Source organism: Podarcis raffonei, chromosome 3, assembly GCF_027172205.1.
Source record: "Podarcis raffonei isolate rPodRaf1 chromosome 3, rPodRaf1.pri, whole genome shotgun sequence".
Taxonomy (NCBI): domain Eukaryota; kingdom Metazoa; phylum Chordata; class Lepidosauria; order Squamata; family Lacertidae; genus Podarcis; species Podarcis raffonei.
This window is the reverse complement of record NC_070604.1, coordinates 108,282,258-108,308,657: the sequence shown is the minus strand read 5'-3', so window position 1 is coordinate 108,308,657 and position 26,400 is coordinate 108,282,258. Positions and strand designations below refer to the sequence as shown.

The window sequence follows — 26,400 nt, the reverse complement described above, 5'->3', positions numbered from 1 at the left end:
TCATAATTGGTTATCCTTTATTATCCAACATGTAATGTTCCCCAAACAAGAGAACCAGGAGGACAATGTCCATGATGCACTTTGTCACAGGTGCTATTATGACCTCTAAAAATGGTGAAATTAGCTTTAGCTTAAGAAGCAAATATTTCCTAAACTGAAGCACAATATTTCCTTTCCAGGTAATAGAAATCCTGTTATCTAAAAGCAGTGCTACACATTACAACCACTACAGAAAACACTGGTCTTACAAAAGTGCTGCCTACAGCAAATGTATAAAGTGTGGAAGTAATAATACATGTGCACACATATCTGGTGACACCTGGCCCAATAAACCTTCCCAGGAGCCCATACGTTTATGTATTACATCCAATAATTTACTCATTGTTACAGAAAACATCCATTTGTAATACTGCTGTAATCCTCAGATGGAGTTGAAATTGACTTGATGCTGTTTTACAAACATAAATAGTACAAAGAAAAAGGCATGCATGAATGCACCCCATGGCAAAGAAGTATTAATTTCAGCAGAACAAAGGTTAATACAAAAATGGTATCCAACTGTTGGTAAGGAATTTGTATGTTTTGTGTGAATATATGTTTCAAGGACCTGTCTCTGAAAACTTCACTGCAAGCTAAAATCTCCTCTCACCCCCATTAAGATCTTATTTTAGTATATGTTTACAGATTTAGCCCTATACCTGGCAAGGCAAGCAACATTTTGTGCTTGCCAAATAAGAAATCAAAGTAGTGCACTACTAAGAGATCTACACTAAGATTATTCCAATAGGAATCCACTTACAGTTAAAACAGGCTCACACCAGTTTTAGGTTTCACTTCTTGCTCCCTTCCTGAGTTTTTTCTTTATTTGGGCCCTTTGCCCAAACATGAAGACCTGATTTTTCTGCTTTTTTAAAAAAAAAATTGGCCTGCCACTTAGAATATCTATAATTCAGTCCCACTGAATTAGGCTGTAATCCTAAACATATTTCTAGGCAGTAAGTTTGATCTCTGTGAGATTTTATGCTTGAGTAAATACGAGCAGGATCACACTGTTGTTGCTGTTTCTAGTCAGAATGGCACCATTCTGGTAATAAAAGGAGACAACTGCGTGGATATGTTTGTGATGGCAATATGGTAGCCAGTTAAAAGCAATCATGCCAGAAGAGCAGAAGAGCCTAAATACATATATGAAATAGATACAGATGTGGATACAGATATCAGCATAGGCTGCTTTCTGAAAGTATTAGCCTCTCCAACAAGTTTATTTTAGATTTCTAAATGTAGAGGGGGCCATTTTTAATTCACAATTTCCAGCCAGAACCGAGGTTACTCTATAAAACAATTTCAACAGCAAAGTTAAATGCAACACTACGTGTCAGTCATCAAGACCACTGTATTACAGATAAAATTAGAATTACACATTTGCTAGGCATACAGTCAACCTAATAAAATGCAACAGGTGACATTTATACATGAAGTCTAAGCTGTGCTCGTGCAAGTCTTATAGCACCCCTCAACTTGGTGTCTTCCAGATGTCCACTGGAGACGATGGGGGTTGCAGTCCAAAACATTCAGAGTGTGCCAAGTTGGAGAAGGGTATTTTATCATCTTAAGCCACCTGAAACATGGCACTGTTTTCTTTTTAAAAAATTTTGTAGACAGAACAATGCTGTCTAGCATTCCATATTTCAGTTTTTATTAAAGGATTTTGAGGGCATATATGTAACAGCTGTCATTCTACCTCTAAAATAGTGAAATTAAACCTTACTTATATTGGGTGGTATCCAATTATGCCATACTCAGAGTAGACCCATCAAAGTCAATGAATTTCAGAACTAAAGTCCAATTATTTCAATGAAAATATTCTAAGTATAAATAACATTGGATATACTGTCCATTCTTTTTACAGGATAAAACACATTACTGTGTACACAAATAATAGGACTAACAAAAAATGTTGGTCTGAACTTTAAGTCACCTTTGTTCTAAATGCCACTACATATACGGATATTGTAAAACTATTTTCCCCAGACAACTAATAAGTAATCAGTCCCACTACATAGCAAAGCTAGATGTCCACTGAAATCTGAAGTATGTATGTCCCAAGTAAAATGAAGTTAGCAGATATTTTATACTAGAATACAACTTAACAAGTAAAATGCACTGGGCACTTGAAAACTATTTTATACTCCCTGGGTTACTGACCCAGGGTTAAGCACTAAAATTGCATTGATATAACCCAAACCCTGTTTAAATCACACTGAAATCACTGGTTCTTAAGTGCTTAACCCAGGTCCGTACTTCAATGAAGAAAGTGTGATAAATACAATAAAAAAATTAATCTTTCAGGAACACAAAACACAACACAGCATAAATCTGTAATCTTTTTGTCTCAAACAAAATGTAATGTTGTAATCAAACGTCTATTAAGGCCTTAAAACTTACGAGTATTTATTGTTATCAAAACTGTAACCACATTAATTTTTAACTGTGACTGCAGTAATAGAAAATTTAAAGCAAGTATGGTCAATATGTGTGAACATTTTAAAAATAAACTTCTTTTTACCTTAAAGTAGTTCTAGAAAGTTCTCACTAAAGCCACTCCAAATGTAACACCTCTGATCTCCTATCCATGGCTAGGGGATTGGGAGTATGGAACAGGTTAGTGAAATCTCTTCAACACCTAATTACCCAGTTATCTCTAAACTGATGTTAACACTAACTTTAGTTTAAAGCTAACAGAGTTTAAATAAAACCAAGGTTAAAAGAGAGTTTGCAAGTAGTAGTTAAAGTTAATTATGGGTAGAATTAACCATTGTGCTGTTCTGAAAAGACAAGAAGGAATTAACGTTCAGTAAGGGAAGTTAGAAGAGAACATGATTAGAAAATTTGAAAAGTTACATCTGGCTTTATACTTTAATATAGGTGGATTCAAAAAAAATCAATGGGAGGTAGAAATCTTATTTGCCAAAACAGAATGTCTAGTTGTCTTTTAGGGGCCAGACGGCTTGAAAGTTGTATTTTTCAATGCAACGTTTTGGTTCCTTAAATTCATTCTGATAGCACAGATAAAATATAACAGATAGAATTCTACTGGATATGTTGCTAGTGTGTGAAAACAGTCAAGATCCAAGGATCCCCAGGCATGCACCTCCAGATAGTGGAAACATCAGGTACAATCCTGGTGGTGCCCGGGTATCTTCACTTAGCGCCCGGTGAATTTTGAACGCTGCTATCACCTTTCACCTGGGAGCTTTCATTTACTGACCCATAATCTCACTTGCTTTTCCCTCAGGGTCCTTCCATCATCTATCTGTCACTTTCATGTGGGTGAGGTCCTTAGTTCTCAATGGTTTTTCAAAGGGAAGACACCAAAGGGGTACCATAATTCTCTGAGGTGACTCCTACTAGCATTGGCCCATCACTGGAAAGTCCTCTGCCTGCAGCATGCCTGGCTCTCTCTCCCCATCCTGAATCACATCTTCAGTATACACAGAGTCCAGCTTGCCTGCTTCAATGCAGCATCAGCTGCAGCTAATTAATACTGTCCCACGCACCAAATTACCAGCAAATAAGTAAAGGCATGTAAAGAATTGCACTGCAAGAATCTCTAGTCACTTCATCTAGGGCTGCCATATGTCCAGGACATTACTGGGATTTCAAAGGTGGAAGTGACGTCTGGGGGGAATTTCCAGAAGGCACCGTTTTGTCCTAGATTTTCGGCATGTAAACTGAGAAATCACTTTTTTCTGGCGTTTTGGTAAAAAAAAAATATCAGGAACATTGGGGTTTGTCTAAGTAAGCTCAACAACTTACTTTTTTGAAATACAGCAACCCTACTTTACACTCTGAACCAAGTTTCCTCAGTCCTCTTTTCCCCACCAAGTTCCTGACATCCTCATTTTTTAAATCAGCCCTGAGTGCTCACTGGAAGGACAGATCCTGAAACTGAGGCTCCAATACTTTGGCCACCTCATGAGAAGAGAAGACTCCCTGAAAAAGACCATGATGTTGGGAAAGATTGAGGGCACAAGGAGAAGGGGACGACAGAGGACGAGATGGTTGGACAGTGTTCTCAAAGCTACCAGCATGAGTTTGACCAAACTGCGGGAGGCAGTGGAGGACAGGAGTGCCTGGCGTGCAATTGTCCATGGGGTCATGAAGAGTCGGACACAACTAAACAACAACAACAATATTTGTTTGACAACAGCTTCAGAATAACTTCAATATGCCCCTGCTTTAAAAATAAATGAGGCTAATGAATCTTTTTGAGAAAATCAGAAAAGCAAGTTTTCAAGTTACACAAACACACTTATGCATTATTCCGGCTTCAAAATACTGGTGCATGATGTGTATAAAGCACAGCCCATGTATTTTAGGGCTGGTAGACCAATCATTAGAATATTGCCCTAGGATAAAGAAAGCAGGCTTCTCAAAGTTGTGAGTAATAATTGTTCAGTGCACCTAGATATTATGTATGGGTTAAAATGTTACCAACCTCACAAGATAAAATGAACCATGTTCAGGTAACAAAGTAAACCTAGCTTGTGTTTTAAAAAGTGGTTATCTGCACAAGCACCCAGGGAACAAATTAAACAACAAATTGCAACACAGATCTAGCAAAAACAAATACCACCTTTATCCTATTAAATTCTATGCACTAGCCATCAGTCAATAATGTTTAAAAACTAATCAAGCTCAATACAGATTCTGATGGAGCAGGACTTTCATCACTTAACTCTAATTGTCAAGAAACACATATTGGTAGAAACTATACTGGAATATAATACAACAGCAAATGACATAATTTTCTTCAGTGAGGCAGGTATATCTGAAGGACTCATAACATTCCAGTCTAAATTAAAGACCAACTCAAAAACCTGTCATGCCACATTAATATATTTGTGTAATATTCAGTATCATCTGAACTATTTAAAATGCTGCCCATCTTCCATTTGGGAGCAAAGTGATAATCACACCTACAGCTCTCCTAAAGAATATCACTGCTATATTTTTGTTGTTGCTTGAAGTCATGTGCACATGTATCTGGTACTTAAAGTTCAGATCATTTAGTAGCTATCCTATAGGACCATGTTGGGAAGTGGAAAACCAGCTATCTACCCCAAGTGTTCTACCGGCAGGCGTTTATTGATTATATTTATATCTCACCTTCCTTCCAACACACAGTGGCATATATGGCTCTCCTCCCTCTCCAATTTATCTTCACAACAACCCTGTGAGGTAGGTTAGGCTGAGAGACAGCGACAGGCCCAAGGTCACCCTGCGAGCTTCATACATTACCTTATATTTTATTCTGCAAACTGCCCTGAGATCTTATGATGAAGGGCGGTATATAAATCTAATGAAGAATAATGAGTATACAGACACCCATGAGCACAGCAGACAGGTTCGCAGGATGTCAACACAGGCGCATGAAAACATTGACTATCCCCAAACCGATTATGTGAAAGTCGGAGTACTGGAGCACTGCCAGTTATCACACATGCCTGTCGGCATTCCCTTGCGTTACGTCCAAATTCGGGACACACACACATACACACGTATCTGTCCTCACCTGGGGCTGTCACCAATGACACGTGGATGTCAACCTTGGGTATTTGCTATGGTACGCGAATTTACCTCCTATAAAACGCGCAGCCTTTCCACCCCTTCTGGATCCCCCCCCCAGCGCCCCTTCCTCACCTTCTTCAGGGCTGGCACGAGCAGCCCCCGCCACTTGGGCGCGTTCTCCTCGCTGAAGAACTCGTACTGCAGCGGCGGCGCCTGCATCCTGCCCGCGCCGTCCCGCGCCCTGTGAGGGGAAGCGGCGGCAGTCACTGCTGGGGACGAGCCGCTCGGCGGTGCTCCGGGGCCCGGAGCGGCGGCGGGCGACACCCGGAACCGGAGGAGGGCAGAGGCAGCAGCGGGAGCCGCCAGGGGTGGTGGCAGCGGCGGCGGCGACGGAGGGACCCAGCGCCGGGGGGCGGCGGCGACATCCCTTGCCCGCTCGCTCGCCGCCCGGCCCGGCCTTCCCTCACTCAGCGCCGGGGCTGGCCTGGGACAAGGCACCGCCGGGCATCCTTTCCCTCGCCCTGACAGGACGCGGCGAGCGGTGCAGAGGGCGGCCGAAAGGGCGACCGAGGGGAAGCCCTGCCCGGCAACGGCAGGAAAGTGACGGTTGCTGAGGGGAGGGAGGGGCAGGGTCCCGAGCGCGGCTTTGAATTCTCGGGCGGCGCGAGCGGGGTGGGGGTGGGGGCTGTTCTTCCCTTGCCCTGACGGTTACAACCGCCCGCGCGTGCGCAGTCGGCGCAAAGGCCGACGGGGCGTGCGCAGATCGGGTCGCCTCCAAGCTCTCCTCCCCTTTTCTTCGCTTCCCGCAACCTTTTTCTCTGGAAGTCGATCCGGCTCGGCTCTGCCTTTGCTCCCCTCCCCCCGCCCCTTCCTCTTCAGGGCGGAAGTGAAAGTCGGAACGCCTCGAGCGACGCAGCGCAACAAGTCTTTCTCAATCCGCTTGGGGAGGAGGTGTTTTCAATTGTCGGGGAAAGAGAGAGAGAGAGAAAGAGACGGATCATTTCCACAGCGCCCCCTGCGGAGAGGAGGACAGGTGAGCTGCGAGAAGCCCACGGTTCCTTAGATAGGAAGAAGCTTTATAAACAAAACAGAGCCGAGCAGTTCTATCCTGTTTCCACTTGCTGTTTTTATTTAACCCACTCCACTTATTTAAACCAAGGGTTTGTACACTGACCACTAATAACGAATCATATGTTGTAGATATTATTGCAAATTTATTATGCTATTTTTGCGATGTACAAATTACAATAGAAGACTTGGTCTTTTTATTTATACACTTTATTATTTCTATGATCCTTGTTTATAAAATTCAGTAAAAAGTTACTTTAAAAAAAACCACAGAGCCGAGCCAGAACTGGACTCGCTACTGAGAGAGCGAACTTTGCAGAGTCTGTGGGAGATGGAGAAAGCTGGGGGCTGTTTCTTCTTCTCCCCCCTATGTCGAGGATGTTATATTGTTGTTTGGGGTGTTGTTATTCAGTTTATTTGTCGCTTGACACATGTGGCCTTCCAGCAACTTTGAAATTTTTAAAAATGTAACATTGGGTAAGGAAATGCATTGCGATATTATTATTTATTAAATTTATATTCCACCCCTCATCTTAGGATCATATGGCTGTTTATAGTGTGTGTGTGTGTGTAACAAAAAATCATAACAAGAACAAACAAAACAGTAACCCACACACCCAGTTTAAAAGGCCATATATTTAATAAGCCAAAGGCTTGCCCATTGCCTAAAGATATGAAGGCACAAGGCAAGCCTCCCTTGGAGAGCGTTCCACAAATGAGAACCCCTGAACTCTATGGTATACCAGTACCAAAAATGAACAATCCATATAGTAACATAAAATGAACCCAATTAAACAAGCAAAAACTTCAGCAACAAAAACATGCCTTCAGTAGACAGCATAATCATCATAATCCATCAAATGCTGAAACTGCATTACATCTCAGTAGAAAGTGGCTTGGGGTGTTGTCATAAACTTCTAATACTTATAATGTATTAATATAAAATGTTACTTTCTAAATATCAATAGTATTTTAATACAGTGCTGTACCTTTAGTGCCACACCGCTGTACAGCGGTACCTCGGGTTACATACGTTTCAGGTTACATACACTTCAGGTTACAGACTCCGCTAACCCAGAAATAGTGCTTCAGGTTAAAAACTTTGCTTCAGGATGAGAACAGAAATCGTGCTCCAGCGGTACAGCAGCAGCAGGAGGCCCCATTAGCTAAAGTGGTGCTTCAGGTTAAGAACAGTTTCAGGTTAAGTACAGGCTTCCAGAACGAATTAAGTACTTAACCTGAGGTACCACTGTATAGTGTTTGCTGAGGGCAAAGAAAGGGGACAGGCAGATGACACACATTTTTCACTTGTGTTGAGAACTTTTATCCACCAAAGAGAAACGTTTTGCCTTTCACCCAATTTGCTTTGTCTCCTCTTTGATCAGTTGAGGAAGGCATCTAGCAAAATGGCACAAATTACATTTAGGCTTTAGCTTGGAGATTTCACAGTGATTGCAGATGTATTTCACATCTCCTGTCACAATCTCTGTGGCCTTGTCAAGAGCAGCCTCATGGTGGTGCCCTTGTCTGACTATGTTCTTGTCATAAGCGCAGAGAGGGGCAGGAAGCCTGTGGGGAAACGCTGCGTATGTGTCTGTCCGATTATGTTTTGTGCTCTGAAAACTATTTCCTCTACCTCTGTTGATGTCAGGGTGCAGCTGTCAAAGTTTGAGGCCTCGTGCTGTCACTATGCTGCAGGAATGTTTAGCAGTACAGTATCTGTTTGGATAGGTTCTGCCGCACTTATAGCTGGTTTTAGATTATCCACCTACTCGGAGAAGTATTTGGCAACTTCTACAATGAACGCAAATATTACCCTCACTCTGTGCGGCAGCACACATAGTCAGTAGCGGTCAGTGAGGCTGTGATACCCTCTTGCCTTCCAAACGCTCTGGGGCAAGGCAGTGGGAAGGGGCACCATGTCAGAGCCAATCTAACCTTCCTGACACTGTGCCCAATGCTGTGCCTGCAGGAGGTGCGAAGGCGGGAGAGTACCCTTGCCCTCATAGGGACCCTGAGGGGCTCCCATTTGGTGTCACCCCAATGCATTGCAGGGACCCTCTTACCACTCAACATCGAAAAAACCCAAGTGCTGCACCAACAAGTACAAAATAACCCCTCTGCAGCGCCACAAATCCAACTCAATGGTGTAACGTTGGAAAATGTCGATCACTTCTCCTACCTAGGCAGTTATCTTTCCACAAGGGTCAACATTGATACCGAAATCCAGCATCACCTGAGCTCTGCGAGTGCAGCTTTCTCCCGATTGCTTTCTCCCGACAGTGTTTGAGGACTGGGACATTCGCAGGGAAACCAAAATGCTTGTTTACAAAGCTATTGTACTGCCAACCTTACTATATGCTTGTGAAACATGGACCACTTATAAACGCCAGATCCAGCTCCTCAAAAGATTCCATCAACGGTGTCTCAGAAAATTTTTACACATCACTTGGGAAGACAGGCGAACTAGTATCAGTGTACTGGAAGAAGCAAAGATCACCAGTGTTGAAGCAATGATTCTTCAACATCAACTTTGCTGGACTGGTCATGTTGTGCGGATGCCTGATGATTGTCTTCCAAAGCAACTACTGTATTCCAAACTTAAAAATGGAAAGCGTAATGCTGGTGGTCAACAAAAGAGGTTTAAAGACTGTCTCAAGGCAAATCTAAAAAAATGTAGTATAAAGACTGACAACTGGGAAACACTGGCCTGTGAGCACTCCAGTTGGAGAACAGCCTTTACCAAAGGTGTCATGGGCTTTGAAGACACTTGAACTCAGGATGCAAGGGAAAAACGTGCTTTGAAGACACCGTGATCAGCTCCCGCCTGGAAACCAATGTCCCCACTGTGGAAAGACGTGTGGATCCAGAATTGGCCTCCATAGTCACTTACGCACTCATTGTTAAAACCGTGTTTAACAATCTTACTTGGCTACGAGTGATCGCCAAAGAAGAAAGATCTAGTTTGTAGGCTGGGGTGCAAGCCAGTCACGTCTTTCCACTCTCCTCATCTGGGATCTTCTCAGACTCAGGAAGCGTGTACATACTGGCTAGCAGGATAACTGGAAACCCTGTGTTTGTGTTTCTCCTAGGGAGAAGCAATTTCAAGGAGAAAGGCATTGGAAACGAGACTGGCTTTTCCTTTCTGCTTTACAGAAATATAGCAGAGTTTGTGGCACTGTCATTTCTAGTTTGGGGCCTTTGAAGTCTTGGGAGCAAGTTTTGTTTATTCCAGTGGACCCTACACAGAATATCCAATCCTTAGCTTTGAGTTTAGCATATGTTACCTGCAATACCAGCAATTGTTGTGGCTTGGTTTCATAGTGGCTGTTTATGCTTCATTTTGATTGTGAAGCAACTTTCGTTAGCGCCGTGAAATAGGTGCGCTTCTGGATATAAGTCAAAACTACTTGTGCATCTTATGCAAACTCTGCTTTTATGTTCAGTTTGGAAAGAGCAATCAAAGCATACTGAAATTCTGACTGGAACCACCTCGAAGATCCTGGTTTAAAATTTTGGGGACGAGACGCTAAAAAAATGTGACAAGTACAGGGGGAAATTACCGGTACATTTGTGCATTGTGTAGGTGCCACAGAAATATCCCAGGTATCATTAACTGTACTAGTTAATGGTGGACATTTGCTCAAATTGATTATTATTGCAAGATTGGTTAACATGAACTGGTATTAATTTCTCAAGGGATCCTTTAATAGTTTTGTTCAAAAACCTCTATACCCACACAGGCTGGAGGAAATGTGTTTGTGTGCGCAGTTTTCACCAATTCCTCCTCCCCTGGAAGCCCTTTGAAAAGCTGCTTCAGAAGGTTGCTGGACCCTCCCCTGTGGGAACCTCCACTGAATTCGGGCCTCTTCTACAAAAAGGAGAACGTCTGTTCACAAAAGGGGCATTCTGGATTCAACCAACAGTGGATAATAGAGGTTCTCAGAAATAATGATTATTATTTTTGTATTTTTATATTTTAAACCACCCTGTTATCTTCAAGATGAAGGGTGATATTGAAATCAAATAAATAAATAAAATTAAAAACAACCAGTTTTGTTTGAATCAAAAGAAGGTATTCAAAGAAGGAAGTAAATTCAAGATTTACTAAGAAGCTATTGGTTAATTATAACTTAAATCTTCCCCAAATGTGTTTATTAATGTGTTCTTAACATTTATTTTATATATAGTGTAATGTAAAAGTCAAAGTAACTAAAGTCATCTTAATTTTTATTCTTTCTGCATTTTTATTGGAATCAAAACTGATTTCAGTTAAGAAAACTTTTCCCCGATCAGAAAATTAGTGCAGATGATAATCCACTTGTACAACAAACATGTTAAAAAAAGTTTATTTTACATTATATACATTATGAAATATTCAAAAGCATTAACAACATCAATACAGACCATAAATCACTTCTTAATGTAGTTTTGTTCTTAGTCTATATCACAGTATAAAGAACTTATACAAAAAAAAAAAGCGCCAGTATGTGCATTTTTCTCAAACTTGGCATTTACATACTGCACTGGGGAAAAAAAAAATCTAAAATAGGTTTCCTCAAAACTAAAATTCCTGTGATGTGTAATAAAAACCATTAAAATCATTTGCGTGAGGTAGTAACTAAATCATTTGGCCGGGTGTTAAGACATTAAAAAAAGTGAAAATAAGGCCATTAAAAAAAATAAAAGCAAAAAAGCCCCAAACAGGCCAAATTAAGACAATTATTCCATTCAACAACTCTTTTTCTATTCAGAACAGCTATTCTGTATGTGCAACCTCTTATGGCAGCAGATTTCAAGCGTTCTGCCTTGAGAGAAATCAGCTTGTCTGCTGATGAAGCTCTGCATGTTTGCAAAGGAATCTTGGGCACTGTATGTGTTGCACACTCAGTGAACACACGGCTGCTAGCTAGGCACACTGACTGGGCCTTAGTGCTGCCCATCTTATACTCTCTGCAACTGCTCATGGCAAGGGGGAAAATCAGTAGGGGTAAGCATGCTGTCCTTCAGGAATGCTTTCCACTATTACCGATCATCTCAGGGAGAAGCCCCCTGCGAAGAATCCAAGGAATTCTGGGGTTCCCTGGAACAGAGCTTGAAAAACCTACAAGATCCCACCATGTAAGGAGATTAGGAACCGGTATGGGATCCTATGGTACAAAGTTATCCTATAAGAACCGCAGAACAGCTCTGCAGCTCCAAATGGGTACATTGGCAATTCAGTGTGGATGTTAACTCATTCTGTCCTTCCAAGTCAGTTATCAACATCTTAATGAGGAAAATGCACACCTTCATCTTAATGCAAGTGCTAAGGAATATTTTGCAAGTACTGAACAGGATACTTTTGCAGGTGGCGATTTGGATCCATCCCAAAGTATTTCAACCACTTCCATGATGTAAAATGCTGTAATTTGTTGCTGTTTTTTTTGCATGATATGAGCAGCACTGGTTAACAAAGACTCATAATAATGCTAATTTTACCACTGCAGACATTTAGAATTACGGCAAGGTACCACTATTCAGGATTTATTCCCATTCCAAATTATGTACTCCCCTGCCCCCAAGCACAGAAAATAATTAAAGAATTTTCCTTAAATATAAAAATACAGGTGTTCAACTGGCTGGTTTCACAAAGAAAACTACCCCAAACTCCTAAAATTATAACGCCCAAATCATATTCACAATGTCACAGCTTACGTTTGTGACTAAATACATCACATATTAATACTTTGTGCAACCAAAAACACCAGTGTACTTGCATATAATTAAAAACAAGATCGTAATAGGATTGCAGTCTTGGTTACAATGTCTAAAAAGGTAAGGTTTATTTGTATTAGTAAATTACATAATAAAATACAATAGTGTTATTAAATGTGCTGTGTTTATCGCTAGCATCCAATTCTCAAAGAGTCCTTAAAATAGTACCCCAAATGCAATTTTATGTCCTCAGCAACCTTTTTACATTTATACAGATAAGACATTTGACCACTATCTACATAAACTCAAGAGAGGCTTTCAGCAATACATTTCACTGAAAAAAAAATTCTGCATATGTACAAAGATTACATAATGGTGAATCAAGCACTTTTGTGGTATTAATGTGCTAAGCGTGTCCGTATCATTCAGGCAAGAGTTCTTGCTCTCACTCACTCTCCCATACATCACAATAAATTACAAAGCAACTGAAGTGGGGGTACTGCAGCTTTTGTGCAATTTCAGCCATCCTAAAGTGTTGAAGCAGTAGTGTTTCTCTGTTCATGATTCAATCGCCATGCATATTGCTTCTCAGTAACTATTTTCATGGCCTGCTAAGATGTATAGATTGCTGTTGGCTGTCGGGTTGTCTGTTGGCCTGCTTTCCAGTACCACAACTCTGAAGGGTGGGGAGGGTGGGTGGAGGAGAAGAAGCAAAAAAAAGTAATACGTTAATCCACTACTTCTAAATCAAATTGGGGCTAGGCTCCTGGCAGGAAGGAGGTGAGCAGAGCACATCGTCAAGAAACCCTCTGATGGAGGGCTCCTCCTCAGCACTTGCTCCGCCACCTCCAATCCACAACCAGGAGGTTTGCCATTTACAAGTGTGTAAATGCCATTTACAAGTGTGTAAATTGTAAATTGCCATTTAAAAAGGTAAAGGGACCCCTGACCATTAGGTCCAGTCGTGACCGACTCTGGGGTTGTGGCGCTCATCTCACTTTATTGGCCGAGGGAGCCGGTGTACAGCTTCCAGGTCATGTGGCCAGCATGACTAAGCCACTTCTGGTGAACCAGAGCAGTGCACGGAAACACCGTTTACCTTCCCACCAGAGTGGTACCTATTTATCTACTTGTACTTTGACATGCTTTCAAACTGCTAGATTGGCAGGAGCAGGGACCGAGCAACGGGAGCTCATCCCGTTGCGGGGATTCGAACCGCCGACCTTCTGATCGGCAAGTCCTAGGCTCTGTGGTTTAACCCACAGCGCCACCTGTGTCATTTACAAGTGTGTAAATGCCATTTACAAGTGTGTAAATTGTAAATTGCCAATTACAAGTGTGTAAATGGCAATGGCAGCAAAGCTCTGCGGTCATAGCCGCTCCCTACCCTCTTTCTCTGGGTGGTGGTAGGAATTGGTTACCTCAGGTCCAATCTTCATAGCCCAGAGGGAAAGGGCAAGAAAGTGAGTAGCTGGTGGCTCTTACTACTTTTCTGGGGCAGTGCCCCCTCAACAGTTGTCCTAATAGGCTAACCCCTGGTGCTGGCCCTGGGCTGCATGGTCAATGTATTTATTTATGAATATATATAAAGGTAAATGTAAAGGACTCCTGGACGGTTAAGTCCAGTCAAAGGCGACTATGGAGTTGCGGTGTTCATCAAGCTTTCAGGCCGAGGGAGCTGGTGTTTGTCCACAGACAGCTTTCCAGGTCATGTGGCCAGCATGACTAAACCACTTCTGGCACAATGGAACACCATGACGGAAACCAGAGCGCACGGAAATGCCGTTTACCTTCCCGCTGCAGTGATACCTATTTATCTACCTGCACTAGTGTGCTTTCAAACTGCTAGGTTGGCAGGAGCTGGGACAGAGCAGTGGGAGCTCACTCCGTCATGGGCTTTTGAAGTGCTGACCAAGAAGCTCAGTGGTTTAGACCACAGCACTACCCACGTCCTATGAATACACACACACGCACATACACACTGCTGTATCATAAAACATAAATCACAGCAGTTAACAATATGAAAACATAAAACCAAAGAATAAAATCACAGAAAGTTAAAAACAAACAAGAAATTTAAAACAAAACCAGGCCCTACTCCCTCCCCACTTGAACAGTTTCCACTCTTGTTTCAATATGTTATCTTACCTGTCAGAGCCAAGGAGTCTGAATATTCTTGTGCTGTCGGAAATTTCCTGTGTGATCTGTTTGAAAAGCCAAACAAATACTTAGTGGAGTTTTAAGTGTCTGATATAATCAATGCTTAAAACAAAACTGAGAGGATAGCATTTTAACATCTTTGCTCCCTGCCCTGCCCCCAGCACCGCCTGCATCTGTCACCAGGGCTGGAGCTGTGAGAGACATAGAAGCAGCCACCAATCAGGGAATTCCTGGCCTGTGTGGGACCAACAGCTGATTCAACAGTTAGGAGATTTGGCAGCAGAATGGCACATTTGAGAACAAAGGGAGAAGACTGATATACACCTTTGCCCTCCTGTAGTTATGATGGTTTCACGGTCTTATTTTATTGAGTTTTGAATATATTTGCAATCCTTCCTTTTGGCAGCTTTACATAAATTTACTCTAACTAGAAAGTAGTGTTTGAAGACACTGACAAATTTAAAAATCAGTCGGCTAAGGAGTGCCCCTCTTTAGTAGAACTACTAAAGGACAAGTGCTATGTAGAAATCTACATGCTCCAAGTGTTTTACACAGCTTGAAGCAATTCTTATAATATGCCCTTTATTATACCTCTCTCTTATTCAGATGGCAGAGGGGATATGAGGGAAGAAGAAGAAGAAGAAGAAGAAGAAGAAGAAGAAGAAGAAGAAGAGGAAGAAAAGTTTGGATTTGATATCCCGCTTTATCACTACCCCAAGGAGTCTCAAAGTGGCTAACATTCTCCTTTCCCTTCCTCCCCCACAACAAACACTCTGTGAGGTGAGTGGGGCTGAGAGACTTCAGAGAAGTGTGACTAGCCCAAGGTTACCCAGCAGCTGCATGTGGAGCGGAGACGCGAACCCGGTTCACCAGATTACGAGTCTACCACTCTTAACCACTACACCCCACTGGCTTGCCTTAGGCAAGGAGTTTACAGATAAGCTGAGCAAGGTACCAGAACTTCCAGCTATTCTTCTGATTACTGTGCCATACATTAGCCATTTCTTTCAGGGCAACCCAAGTACTTACAGACATACCATTGAATTTTATGAAATTATGTGGAAAAAATGAAATATTAATTATGGAAACAAACAGCAATCTTGCCTTTCAAGGCAATTTAAAGGAACAGAACTTTTTTTTTTATTCCACCCTGCAATATTTACCTCATTTGATCGAAAACTCCTGCCTTGCATTCCATGTTTCCAGAAAGCCAGAACACTATCTTGTAGGCAAACTGGAAGAAAAAGACAATTTGAATTAGCTTTTTTTATAGACTACAGCCAAGTGCACATGCTTATTTACACCTAAACTGCATTGAATCTATGCATACAGTGGTACCTCAGGTTACATACGCTTCAGGTTACATACACTTCAGGTTACAGACTCCGCTAACCCAGAAATAGTGCTTCAGGTTAAGAACTTTGCTTCAGGATGAGAACAGAAATTGTGCTCTGGCGGCACAGCAGCAGCAGGAGGCCCCATTAGCTAAAGTGGTGCTTCAGGTTAAGAACAGTTTCAGGTTAAGTACGGACCTCCGGAACGAATTAAGTACTTAACCTGAGGTACCACTGTATCTGAATAGGTGCAGTCCAAAAAGAGTTCAACATGCCTAAGCCCAACTAAAATTGAAGGCCTGGTTCAGACAACTCCCTAAGTTCATATGTATCGGGACAATGTTGTTTTTAGCTGAAAGCAAAAAGGTTTCACTCTCCTTTTGCATGTGGGCCTGAATCTCTCCATGGCTCAGGAACTGAGGTCCAGCTCCGAGGGCCTTCTGGCAGTTTCCTCACTGCGAGAAGTGAGGTTACAGGGAACCAGACAGAGGGCCTTCTCGGTGGTGGCGCCCACCCTGTGAGATGCCCACCCATCAGATGTCAAGGAAATAAACAACTATCTGACTTTTAGAAGACATCTGAAGGCAGCCCTGTTTAGGGAAGTTTCTAATGTTTGATGTTTTATTCTGTTTTTAATCTGTTGGGAGCTGGGAAACCCAACCAGATGGGTGGGGTATAAATTTATTATTATTATTATTATTATTATTATTATTATTATTATTTAGTTGTGGTCACCCAAGCCAACAACAAGGAACCTCGGCCCATGGAGTTAATTAGGACTGGCACGGGTTCCACCTATTAGTCACAGTCAACATCCCTAGGACATCACCATGGGGAAGTCAGTAGGACTGCTGAGGCCCACCTACCTGTCAAAACAGTACACTAGGAATGATGGAACCAAGGATCTGGCCCACCAGCTGGATCCAGCTTCCACCTCTCATCTAAATCATGGCTTAGAAAGGTTAGATCATGATCTGAACTGGGTTTAAGAACGTGCCTGCATGCTTACATTTCACTGATCTCAATAGGACTTGGGTGTCCTCTCACAAAGTGACAAAATAGATTCCTCTTAAAATGAAGGAGGAGGAGTTTGGATTTGATATCCCGCTTTATCACTACCCTAAGGAGTCTCAAAGCGGCTAACAATCTCCTTTCCCTTCCTCCCCCACAACAAACACTCTGTGAGGTGAGTGAGGCTGAGAGACTTCAGAGAAGTATGACTAGCCCAAGGTCACCCAGCAGCTGCAGGTGGAGGAGCGGAGACGCGAACCTGGTTCACCAGATTACGAGTCCACTGCTCTTAACCACTACACCATGGGGTTGGGGGGGAGAGACCCACAACAACCAGGGGACTGGGGGAATCTAAGGGACCATAACACAGTAAAAACCTCACATTTAACACCCCAATAGCTATTTAATGTTAACACAGAAATTAAGGCATTCAGCTAATGGTTTTTGGTTTTTTTAATATTCCTAACTCCAAGTGTTAGTAAGGGAAATTGCCTAAGGATGGTATCAGAACCCACAGCAATTAACAATGGAAATCAATGCAAACTCCAGATATCATTTACTGTACACGATACTACTGTAAAACATTTACTTGTTTCTAGAGATATTTAAATGTTAGAATTCTGAAAAACGTTGGTATTTTATCCAATAGATACTTTTACAAACAGTGCTGCAGTCACATATTTGCCTTTGCTCTTGATCTTCCATTGTTTTAAAATAATAGTTTAAACAACTTTTTAAAATGGTAATTTATTATTTGTCCCAACTGTTCAGAAATACATAAAATGAATTGTCTGTGGTACTTTGCCTCCTCCAAACCTGATGATGATGATGAGGTTTTCAGCACGTTGTGAAACACTCAAGGAACTAGCTGATAAAGTTTTAAGACTAAACTTTACATACCTATTGTTTCGATCTGGAAATCGAATGTGAGTTCCGAGGACAGTTTCCGACTAGATTTTAATCTGCCTTGCAAATTTACAATTTTTATACAGCCTGAAAAACAGACATCATAATTCAGCAGCTTTCCTTACATCATGAATGTTACTAGAACATGTATGTCTAGGTCAAAGACGTAACTTACAATCCAAACAGACTAAAATGGTATCTCTCTCCAATTGTGTTACATGCGCAACGTTTGTCTGTGTAGTATCTGCCAAAATACCAAAAAAAGATTAGTTGACATTCATGTGTAAATATTAATTCAAGGCAAACACTTTCCTGTTCAATTGTTCTGTTTGTATAAGAAAGCCACCGTACAGGGCATTTTTCTTTTCTTTTTGGAATCCATGATCCTGGTTGGTTTGGTACCATGTGAATGAGCCTTTAAGGCTCCCCATAAGTCTTCCCTAGACAACAAAAGGTGGTGCTGGGGCAGGGACTCGTTTGGGGGAATGAATGAATGAATAAAATTTATTTATTTATTTATACCCTGCCTGACGAAACTCAAGATGGCTTACAGATAAAAGAAGAAAAAACAATAATTAAAAAGCAACCATTGATGGAATTAGAACTATATATATTCTGTTTAAAACAAAATAGTTAAATAACTTCTCCCCCAGTGACTCAGTCAGAATCACCTCCCTATAGCAGCGATGGCTAACCTTTTGCATCATGGCCTCACAGAAAATCTCTGTAGCAATTGGTAATGGTTCTGCAAACGGCAATGGTTCTGTTAGACAGCTAACTATTTGAAAAGGTGATTGAAAGATACACAAACCTGTTTCTGTAAACCATGAAGAGGTAGAATTTGGGTTGACTGTTTCAAACTTCACCACCTGGTTGAAGTCTTTCCCTTTACTCACACCGACACAAACCAGAGGGAATTCCTGCTCAGGTACTACCAGCATCTCAAACAATCTCAGTGGACAAGGTACAGGAAAGTCTATGTGCTGCATCAAGAAGTAAACTGGTTAGCCACAAAATAGATATGGAGGTATTTGTATAATACCATTAAAGTACTGGGTGGTCTTCAACTATGCACAAGTATAACAAACAAGTGGATGCCCTCCTTCCTCCCCCATCCCCACCCCTAATATGCTCCTGAGGACTGAGGAAACCCCCATAACAGATTGGGGGGGGATATGAAGGGAGATGTTCTGTTGCACAGGGAAAAACTATTGTGCTGATGGAATGTCACCCTTAGCACTACTATTATTTCAACATCATAACAGGATAAAATAATGTGCTTATCAATTGTATGGTGACTTCAAGCCTCTTTTAAGAAAGGTGAAACAGGCATCACTAATACAAGGTTTATGCAGATTTTGCCATTCTTACTAAAAGTGTTTCTTGTAGTTATCTGAAGCACTGTGCCAATATCCTTTGGCTAAGAGCAAAGCCTTTTTTGATCTTAGTCAAAGGATAATGAGAAGCCTTTAAACATTACAATAGCAACAAGCCACTTGATCTTATACCAAGAAATGCATTAAGTTCCCCTTCCAAACATAATGTGCAAGAGTCCGTCCACCTCTTTAAATCAGTGTGCCAGATCTTAAAATTATCTCAACGGTGGTTAGTTGCAGGGTCTTTTCTGCTACAGCCCCGGGGTCTGGCACGAGTTACCCAAAAAGATGCTCCAAAGAATCTCCTGGTTGCTTTTTAGAAAGACAGCTGCTTAAATTTTATCTCAACATTGTGTTTTGTTTTTAAGGTGGCGTTTATGGTCTTAACTGGCTCCCCTGGTTTTTGTGTTGTTTTTGAGAGAGTTGGAACAGAAGTGGACAAATCAACAACAACAACAAGGAATCCTTTTCACTCTTCAGGCTGGAAGCTAATAGAATACAACAAAATATTTTCTGCTGTGAGAGTAACATTTACAGCAGGATAACTTTTCAAATGCAACCTACCTTGATCAACATGAATTTCTGCATTGGCTCAACCCACTCTAATAGAATGATACTAGACTGCAGGGCCCCACAAAGGTATTTGTGTCCTGAGTAAGGATTCCTCACTAAGAAAGAAAAACGATTTTTTAAAAACCCTTCACAGTAAAGCAAAGTGTAGATGAGTCCTGTGTAATGCTAGAGATGTGATCTGCAAAAGACCAATGCTGCTCTGATGGATTTCTTTCCTGGTACACCAGCTGGGGAGAATCTCAAGCCTGGCAGTGAGATACAGATAGCCATGGAACTATCACAAATATTTCCCCATTTCTGACACATATAATCCTACTACTGAAAAAGCTCCTGGCTAAGATGAGGCATCTGGTAGGGCTTGACTGCCTGAGACTCATTTTCTCTCTTCATGTGAGGGATTTCAAGCTTCAGACTATGAGAACCAGTGGCTCAAGTCCAGAGTAAGCTCTTGAAAGTTGAAAGTCCTCACATGGGATGGTCCTGCTAGCAAATACAGAAGACATACTGCAATTTACTTAAAGACTATATTTGTCCAGGTTTTTCACTAAATGCAAGAATTATACAATAGTCACAACCTGTCACATGAACAACCTCTGCTGAACTGTAGTAAAGAGCCTAATTTCCCCACATTTTGCTGTTCTTTCCACCCTTCCCTTTGTGACCTGCGGTTGCCACCTGCACACATTAACACCTGAGAAATACAGAGGAAACTGCAGAGAGGACTCCCCACCCCCTTGACTGCTGCCTTCCCCTTTCTTTTCTACCTTCCTATGTTTCTCTCCCTAAGCCGATTCCCCACTGTTGTGTGACATTTCACAGAATGATGAAACACCCAGATACTACAGAGGCATTTTGAGAGGTCCAAAAGGTATCCGATGTTAAATTCCAAGCAAACCATTTTATTGCCAAAGTAATCAAAGTACAAATTACACTAAATGTCTAATTTGTACGTATGCGTTGATGTTAGATAGTATCTCTACTTACCCACACAACACTTCTGACACATCTTTGTGTCTGGAATTTTGGTTGACACTGCAAACTTCCTGGAATACATATATATTTAAAAATACAAGTTAACCTCCTAATTGTCCTTTGCATCATGATGATCCAGCTGAAGTTCCATGAACAGGCCCAGAAGTTCCATGAACACACCTTGTCACAACCCAGTGCCTGCATGACACCCTCGCAAATCTATGCTTCAGGTAAGCACCAACAGTGGTGGAGGAAGGGGGGGTGCGGTCCGCCCTGGGTGTCAACATTGGGGTGTGTGTGTGATAATTATTATTAATTTTTTAAAAAACTGGGCTCACAAAAGTTTTTAGGAGTGATGTGGTGGCTTAGGTGCCTGCAGGTTCCGCACTGCCTGAAACGGCAGCGTGGGACTTGCATCTGCCTACTGCCTCTCCCTCAGTCGCCCTACAGCTGAGGGGGAGGCAGCGGAGAGGTTCCAAGCGACGGAGAGGCTTGCCCCGCCCCCACAGGCAGATCACCCCGCCCCTGGCTGCAGGACATGCCCCCACACCAGGCACCCGAGCGGCTAGCTATGCCGCTGAGCACCAATCGTACTTTCTCTTCTGCAGCACTACAGTGGTACCTCTGGATGCGAACAGGATCCGTTCCGGAGCCCCGTTCGCATCCTAAAGTGAACACAACCCGCGTCTGCGCGAGTCACGATTCGCCGCTTCTGTGCATGTGCGTGACGTAATTTTGAGTGTCTGCGCATGCGGCGAAACCTGGAGGTAACACGTTCTGTTACTTCTGGGTTGCCACGGAGCGCAACCCAAAAATGCTCAACCTGAAGCTACTTCAATCCGAGGTATAACTGTATATGTAAGGGGGCAGAGGAGTGGTAGCTCCCTCCTGGTGCTGCAGGAGCTATGCTCATTGGGGCAGTGCAGAGCAAGGCAGTAGCAAGGTCTCAGGGACCTCCTGGTTGTTGCTGGTGGCCCTGCAGATGCATGTGCAATTGCAGGACAGTACAGCCAACCCAAAGCTCCCCTGACCTTGCTGCCACCTCACCCTATGCTATCGCTGTGAGGGCAGTGCTATTGCTGTTTCTGCCCCAAATCCATCAGTGTGGGAGGGTGTGGGGCAGACCACTGCTGCTGAGTGTGGGTTTAATCTGCCCTCCAAGGTGCTGCAGCACGACCCACCCCTCACAACCTGAATATTACACATTTGGAACCCCACTCAAAAAAGAAACAAAAGTAGCACAAACTTATTTACCTGGGGAGTATTCTGTCAGGAAGTTTGTGCGCTGGGATAGCCACAGGTAATTTTTGCATTTGCCTTGCATAATCAAATAAACCCGGCAAATTATGGGAATAAAGCTGAGAAGCTTTACCTGCAAATAAAACAGCCAATGTAGTACAAAAAGTTGAACAGAGCAACAGAGCCCAGGCATTTACGTCCCAAATTATTCAAAAAGAGGTCTTACCAGATATCGATAGCAAACAATTGTTCATAACGTACAGCCACGTGCACCGTCGGGGAAACAGCTGGCGTAGGGAATATAATGTAAAGTAATAATAAAAGAATAAAGTAATTTTGAAAGAGGCATTATGATGGGTAAGAAATTGCTATATATATGGTGAGAGCAGTATATTTTCTTGAGCTTCTGTGAGGCAGAGTGAACATTATTTCTAGGGCTGCTGCTGAAGTGGCAAAACCAAAGGGACTTGCTTTTTTTTTTAATTGCCTCAGGAAGGAACGAGAGAGAGCACAACTCCTTGTTTCCAAGAATAATGATGGTATTATCTGTACTCTCTCTTATAGGAGAGGCTGAGCATTGGTATACAGCCAGGATGAGAGGTGAGGAGTTCTCTGGTGAGAGCTGCCATTCTTAGGGAAAGCAAACTCTCGGAGGCCTTATTCAAGCTGAGCTCTGTAAATACCTTAATCTTGTGGCTCTACATTTACACATACTTGCATTCAGATTATCTTCAGATGAAGGGCAGTATAAAAATGGAATAAATAAATAAGCAAGCAAGTGGAAATGCTTGTGCTAATGGAACAATCTCCCTAGTGCTACACTGAATTCCCCTCATTATGTTGGGCTACGCTGGGAAATACTAAATTTTAAAATATCACACCACTACATAGGAAAAGCAAAATCTGAAAACAAACCTGTTCCATTGATGTTTCATGGAGCTCATTAAGGTTTAAGGTGTAAATCCCTTCCTCAGCACCAAATATCAAGTACTGGTCTACAAAGATACAAACATATTTACTATAAATGCCCCACTTTACAAGGCAAAAGCCCCTTAAAGCAACTAACAGATGTTAAAAGCAAAAAAGTGCATAACAATACATAATACAAGCAGGAGTATCAGCCAGGTTAATAATAATTATTATTATTTATTGAATTTATATACCGCCCTATACCCGGAGGTCTCAGGGTGGTTCACATTAAAAACAAAACAAAACACTTGGCCTAGTAGACAGCAGACAGCACATGAGAGAAGAGTGTGACATTTTCCATTTTCACTTCAAAGCAAGCCACAGTTCTTTGTTATGCATTCATTTGGGGAACTGTGCCTTGTTCTTGTTCTTGATCTGAAACTACAGGTTAATTCTGGTTTGTTTTAACTAACTTGGGTGAAAACGAATTACAATTCCCCAAGTTCATATGTAACACTGAACTTTGGTTTGTTCTAAAGGAAGAAACAGTTACTATTGTCCCCTGTGAAGCAGTGTCAGACTTCAACAATGAATGAACTTCTTATCAATAGTGTAAGGTTTATCCTGTTCTGGAACTGGTGCTATTTAACTTTCACTGGGTCTACTTATAAAGAAGAATGAGATGGTTATGTGGTAGAACTGACTGCACTACTTTCAGACCAGCAGATGGGAGTATCACATTTCTGAATGCTTTCCTACATAAAATATAAAGCTAGCTGCAAGCTGAAAAATGGACAGGAGACAGAGCTACGATCTTGTTTCCCACCTTGCTATGAGGTTTTACATGACGAGAACAAGTTGTTATTTCTCATTTGTGGTATATAGTTCACTCTCATGCTTTTAAGATACTGCCATTTTGTTCTACTAGGTGTGTAGACCAGGCCAAGAGTGGGAAAATTTCAGGCTCATAAATCTGCATGGGTTTCTGGTTGTGTTACAATCCCATGGTGTAAAACCATGGCTTAGCAGGTTATGCTGGTTCTAACACAAAGAACCAGTCTCCAACTGGTCAGCAGAGCTATACAGAATTCTAACCAAAGGCAACCATTTGAGACTCATGTCTTACAGATATGAACAGGGAGCATGCTGCATTTAGAACCAGAATTGCATTAGAATAGAAACTGTTTCTCAGGCGGCTAGTCCTGGCCTTTATAACCCTATACCTTCTTCCAGAAGGCAGAAGCTGAAAGAGATCATTTCCGAGGTGCGTACTATCATGTGCTATCTCTGCCGCTTTCTTATGGCACCTGGAAGCATAGATTTGATCTAAGGTGGGAAGAGTGCACCCAATAATTCTCTCTGCAGTCCTTACAACCCTGGATAGCATTGTTTTTTCCCTGGCCGTGCAGCTCCCAAACCACACACAGAGACCATAAGTTAGTACACTCTCCACAGTGCAATGGTAAAATGCCATCAACAGGTCCTTTGAGAGATTGTTTTTCCGGAGGATTCTCTGAAAATATAACCTCTGCTGTGCTCTCTTCACCAGGTCAGAGGCTAAGGCAAAAGTGATTAGTACAAGACTAGTCATGGCAGCAAATATCTTTACTTGCTGTGAAACCATTGAGAGTCAGAAACCACTGCATATCCCTCCCCCCCAATAAATCCTGGTTTCCTGCCCCTGGGACCAAGTCTTATTCATTAAATTATCTGGAGTCAGGACTGAATAGTGATGCAGCAGGTTCATGGAAAATTAAACAGATATTAAAATACATCTTCAAACTCAAGGTAGTAGAACCCTGAACAGTACAAAGAAGCTCAAAAGGATCTATCTTAAATGGAAAGTGAAATATTAAGCCTAAGTGCAAAGTGTACAAGAGAATCTGGGTAAGTCTGGCAATTATACATGAATTGTAGTTGTCCTAGGATGCCATACTGGCTTAATAAATCTGCCCAAATGGAGCGGTGTTGACTTGCCCAGTATAACTAGAAAAGCAATTTGGGCTTCTGACAGGGTAAAAGCTTTGAAATGTATCTTGCAAATGGATTCCAAAGACATAACCTGGAAAGAATCTATCGTGTTATGAGGGCAGAGAATACTGCATGGGAGAGAGAAAGTTTGTGAATTCCCAGGGAAGGACAGAACTCTCAAATCCTTACAAAATTGTTCTTAAGTGTTTCTTTCTCATCCTGGCTGAAACTGAATATTACCTCTTGTATCAGGATTTATCCATGAAGTTGCACAATGAATTTTCAAGGGGCATCCATTGAAAACCTTTGAAAAGCAAGCACCCATCTGTGAAAAATAAAAGGACACAATTTTTACAACAGAGAATTCATCTCACGTGTGTCTTCACTGAATACTGCTTAACTTCAGTCACAAAATTAGCACAATAGGTGCACTCATATTACTGAAGAAATGCCACCAAAATCTATGGTATTTCAATTCTGTGAGGTGCAGTTTTTCCGCAGTTGTTTCTTGGTGCCATTTTCTTCCTCTTCCTTCACTGACTGTCCTTTACATTATTTGCCCACAGTGCCATTCAATCTGATTAGCTACAGCAACCAATATTATGTGGTTAATGGGCACATTTCATCATAACGTGAGATTTAGCATTAAAACATTGGCACAGAATTATGTTTGTTGCCACAGCCAATCAGATAAAATGGGAAAACAAGGAAGAGTAAGGGTAAAGAAAGAGAAGGCAAATGGTGGCAAGAACAACACTGAAACAATGCAAATATATTTGCAATGATGTTGAAAATGGGAGGCACTTTTTGATACATGAGCACAAGACAATGTTTTGGCTCAGTAGTAACCTTAAGTGCACTATTCTAAATGTTAAAGTGGAGGTGGCTCAGTAGTAACCTTAAGTGCACTATTCTAAATGTTAAAGTGGAGGATGGTATACCACCTGAGAAGAAGCTCCCTTTTTCTTCAGCAAAGTTGTCAAAAAAAAAGGACTGAAGTACATAACTAATTAAATACAGGGAAACTCCACTTAGTTGCCAACTAACCTGCTCCTGAAATACTCAGGAATACTACTTGTGTTAAAAAAATGAATGGGGTACTCAGACTCAGCGTCCCCTCTGATTTCTAACCTGTCACACTGTTTAATGGACTTATTCTGTGGACAATTCCAAGGAGCAAATTAAAATCAAATATTACAAGTAGGCAAATTCAAAACCCGGTTTTTAAAGAAAGCATCTTAGATATATATTTTATTTGTACGTAACATGCGTTCTGGAAAACCCATTAAGCACAAGTTTTCAATTCCCACTGCTCCTCTGGAATAGAAAAAGGAACAGCCAAAAGGAAAAAAACAAAACCCACTTAAGGTATTATTTTTAATGGGGACCTGGCCTCAAAGAATCCAGGAGGATCCTCAGTTCTCCTGATCCAGCCATTCACTTTACTTTGCAGTGAAGAGCATGTTGTGCATAGCTATGGAAGGACAAAAAGCTTGAAGAGCTCTCAATTTTTCTTCTAGTACAATACTGAGGAAAAGCTAGCCTTTGACCTGAATTTTATTTTATTTTAAGTATAAGAACTAGAATTTGCTTGTGTTAATACCTCCACAAAC

General features: G+C 41.7%; 2 protein-coding genes and 1 long non-coding RNA gene across 9 annotated transcripts in view; 1 reads left to right on the top strand and 2 right to left on the bottom strand.

Annotated features, from left to right (window-relative positions):
• The window catches only part of SOS1 (SOS Ras/Rac guanine nucleotide exchange factor 1), a 37,068-nt gene extending 31,095 nt beyond the window's left edge, over positions 1-5,973 (bottom strand). The window contains exon 1 of the mRNA XM_053383497.1: positions 5,704-5,973. Coding sequence (XP_053239472.1) covers positions 5,704-5,790 — 87 coding nt within the window. The 5' untranslated portion in view covers positions 5,791-5,973. The remainder of the gene's footprint in view (positions 1-5,703) is intronic.
• Positions 5,974-5,990: 17 nt separating this feature from the next.
• Positions 5,991-19,632, top strand: LOC128411307 (uncharacterized). The gene is made up of 3 exons (XR_008329752.1): positions 5,991-6,604; positions 6,665-6,731; positions 19,492-19,632. It is a non-coding gene; the product is annotated as an uncharacterized LOC128411307 (long non-coding RNA).
• The window catches only part of MAP4K3 (mitogen-activated protein kinase kinase kinase kinase 3), a 70,391-nt gene continuing 54,843 nt past the window's right edge, over positions 10,853-26,400 (bottom strand). For all 7 annotated transcript variants that reach the window (XM_053383512.1, XM_053383515.1, XM_053383513.1 and 4 more), the window contains 12 exons: positions 25,028-25,112; positions 22,823-22,902; positions 22,134-22,194; positions 21,923-22,040; positions 20,681-20,739; positions 19,688-19,791; positions 18,559-18,730; positions 17,923-17,991; positions 17,742-17,834; positions 15,660-15,730; positions 14,485-14,540; positions 10,853-13,012 (listed from right to left, as the gene is read on the bottom strand). In XM_053383512.1, the coding sequence (XP_053239487.1) occupies positions 12,925-13,012; positions 14,485-14,540; positions 15,660-15,730; positions 17,742-17,834; positions 17,923-17,991; positions 18,559-18,730; positions 19,688-19,791; positions 20,681-20,739; positions 21,923-22,040; positions 22,134-22,194; positions 22,823-22,902; positions 25,028-25,112 (1,056 nt within the window). In that variant the 3' untranslated portion in view covers positions 10,853-12,924. The remainder of the gene's footprint in view (positions 13,013-14,484; positions 14,541-15,659; positions 15,731-17,741; positions 17,835-17,922; positions 17,992-18,558; positions 18,731-19,687; positions 19,792-20,680; positions 20,740-21,922; positions 22,041-22,133; positions 22,195-22,822; positions 22,903-25,027; positions 25,113-26,400) is intronic.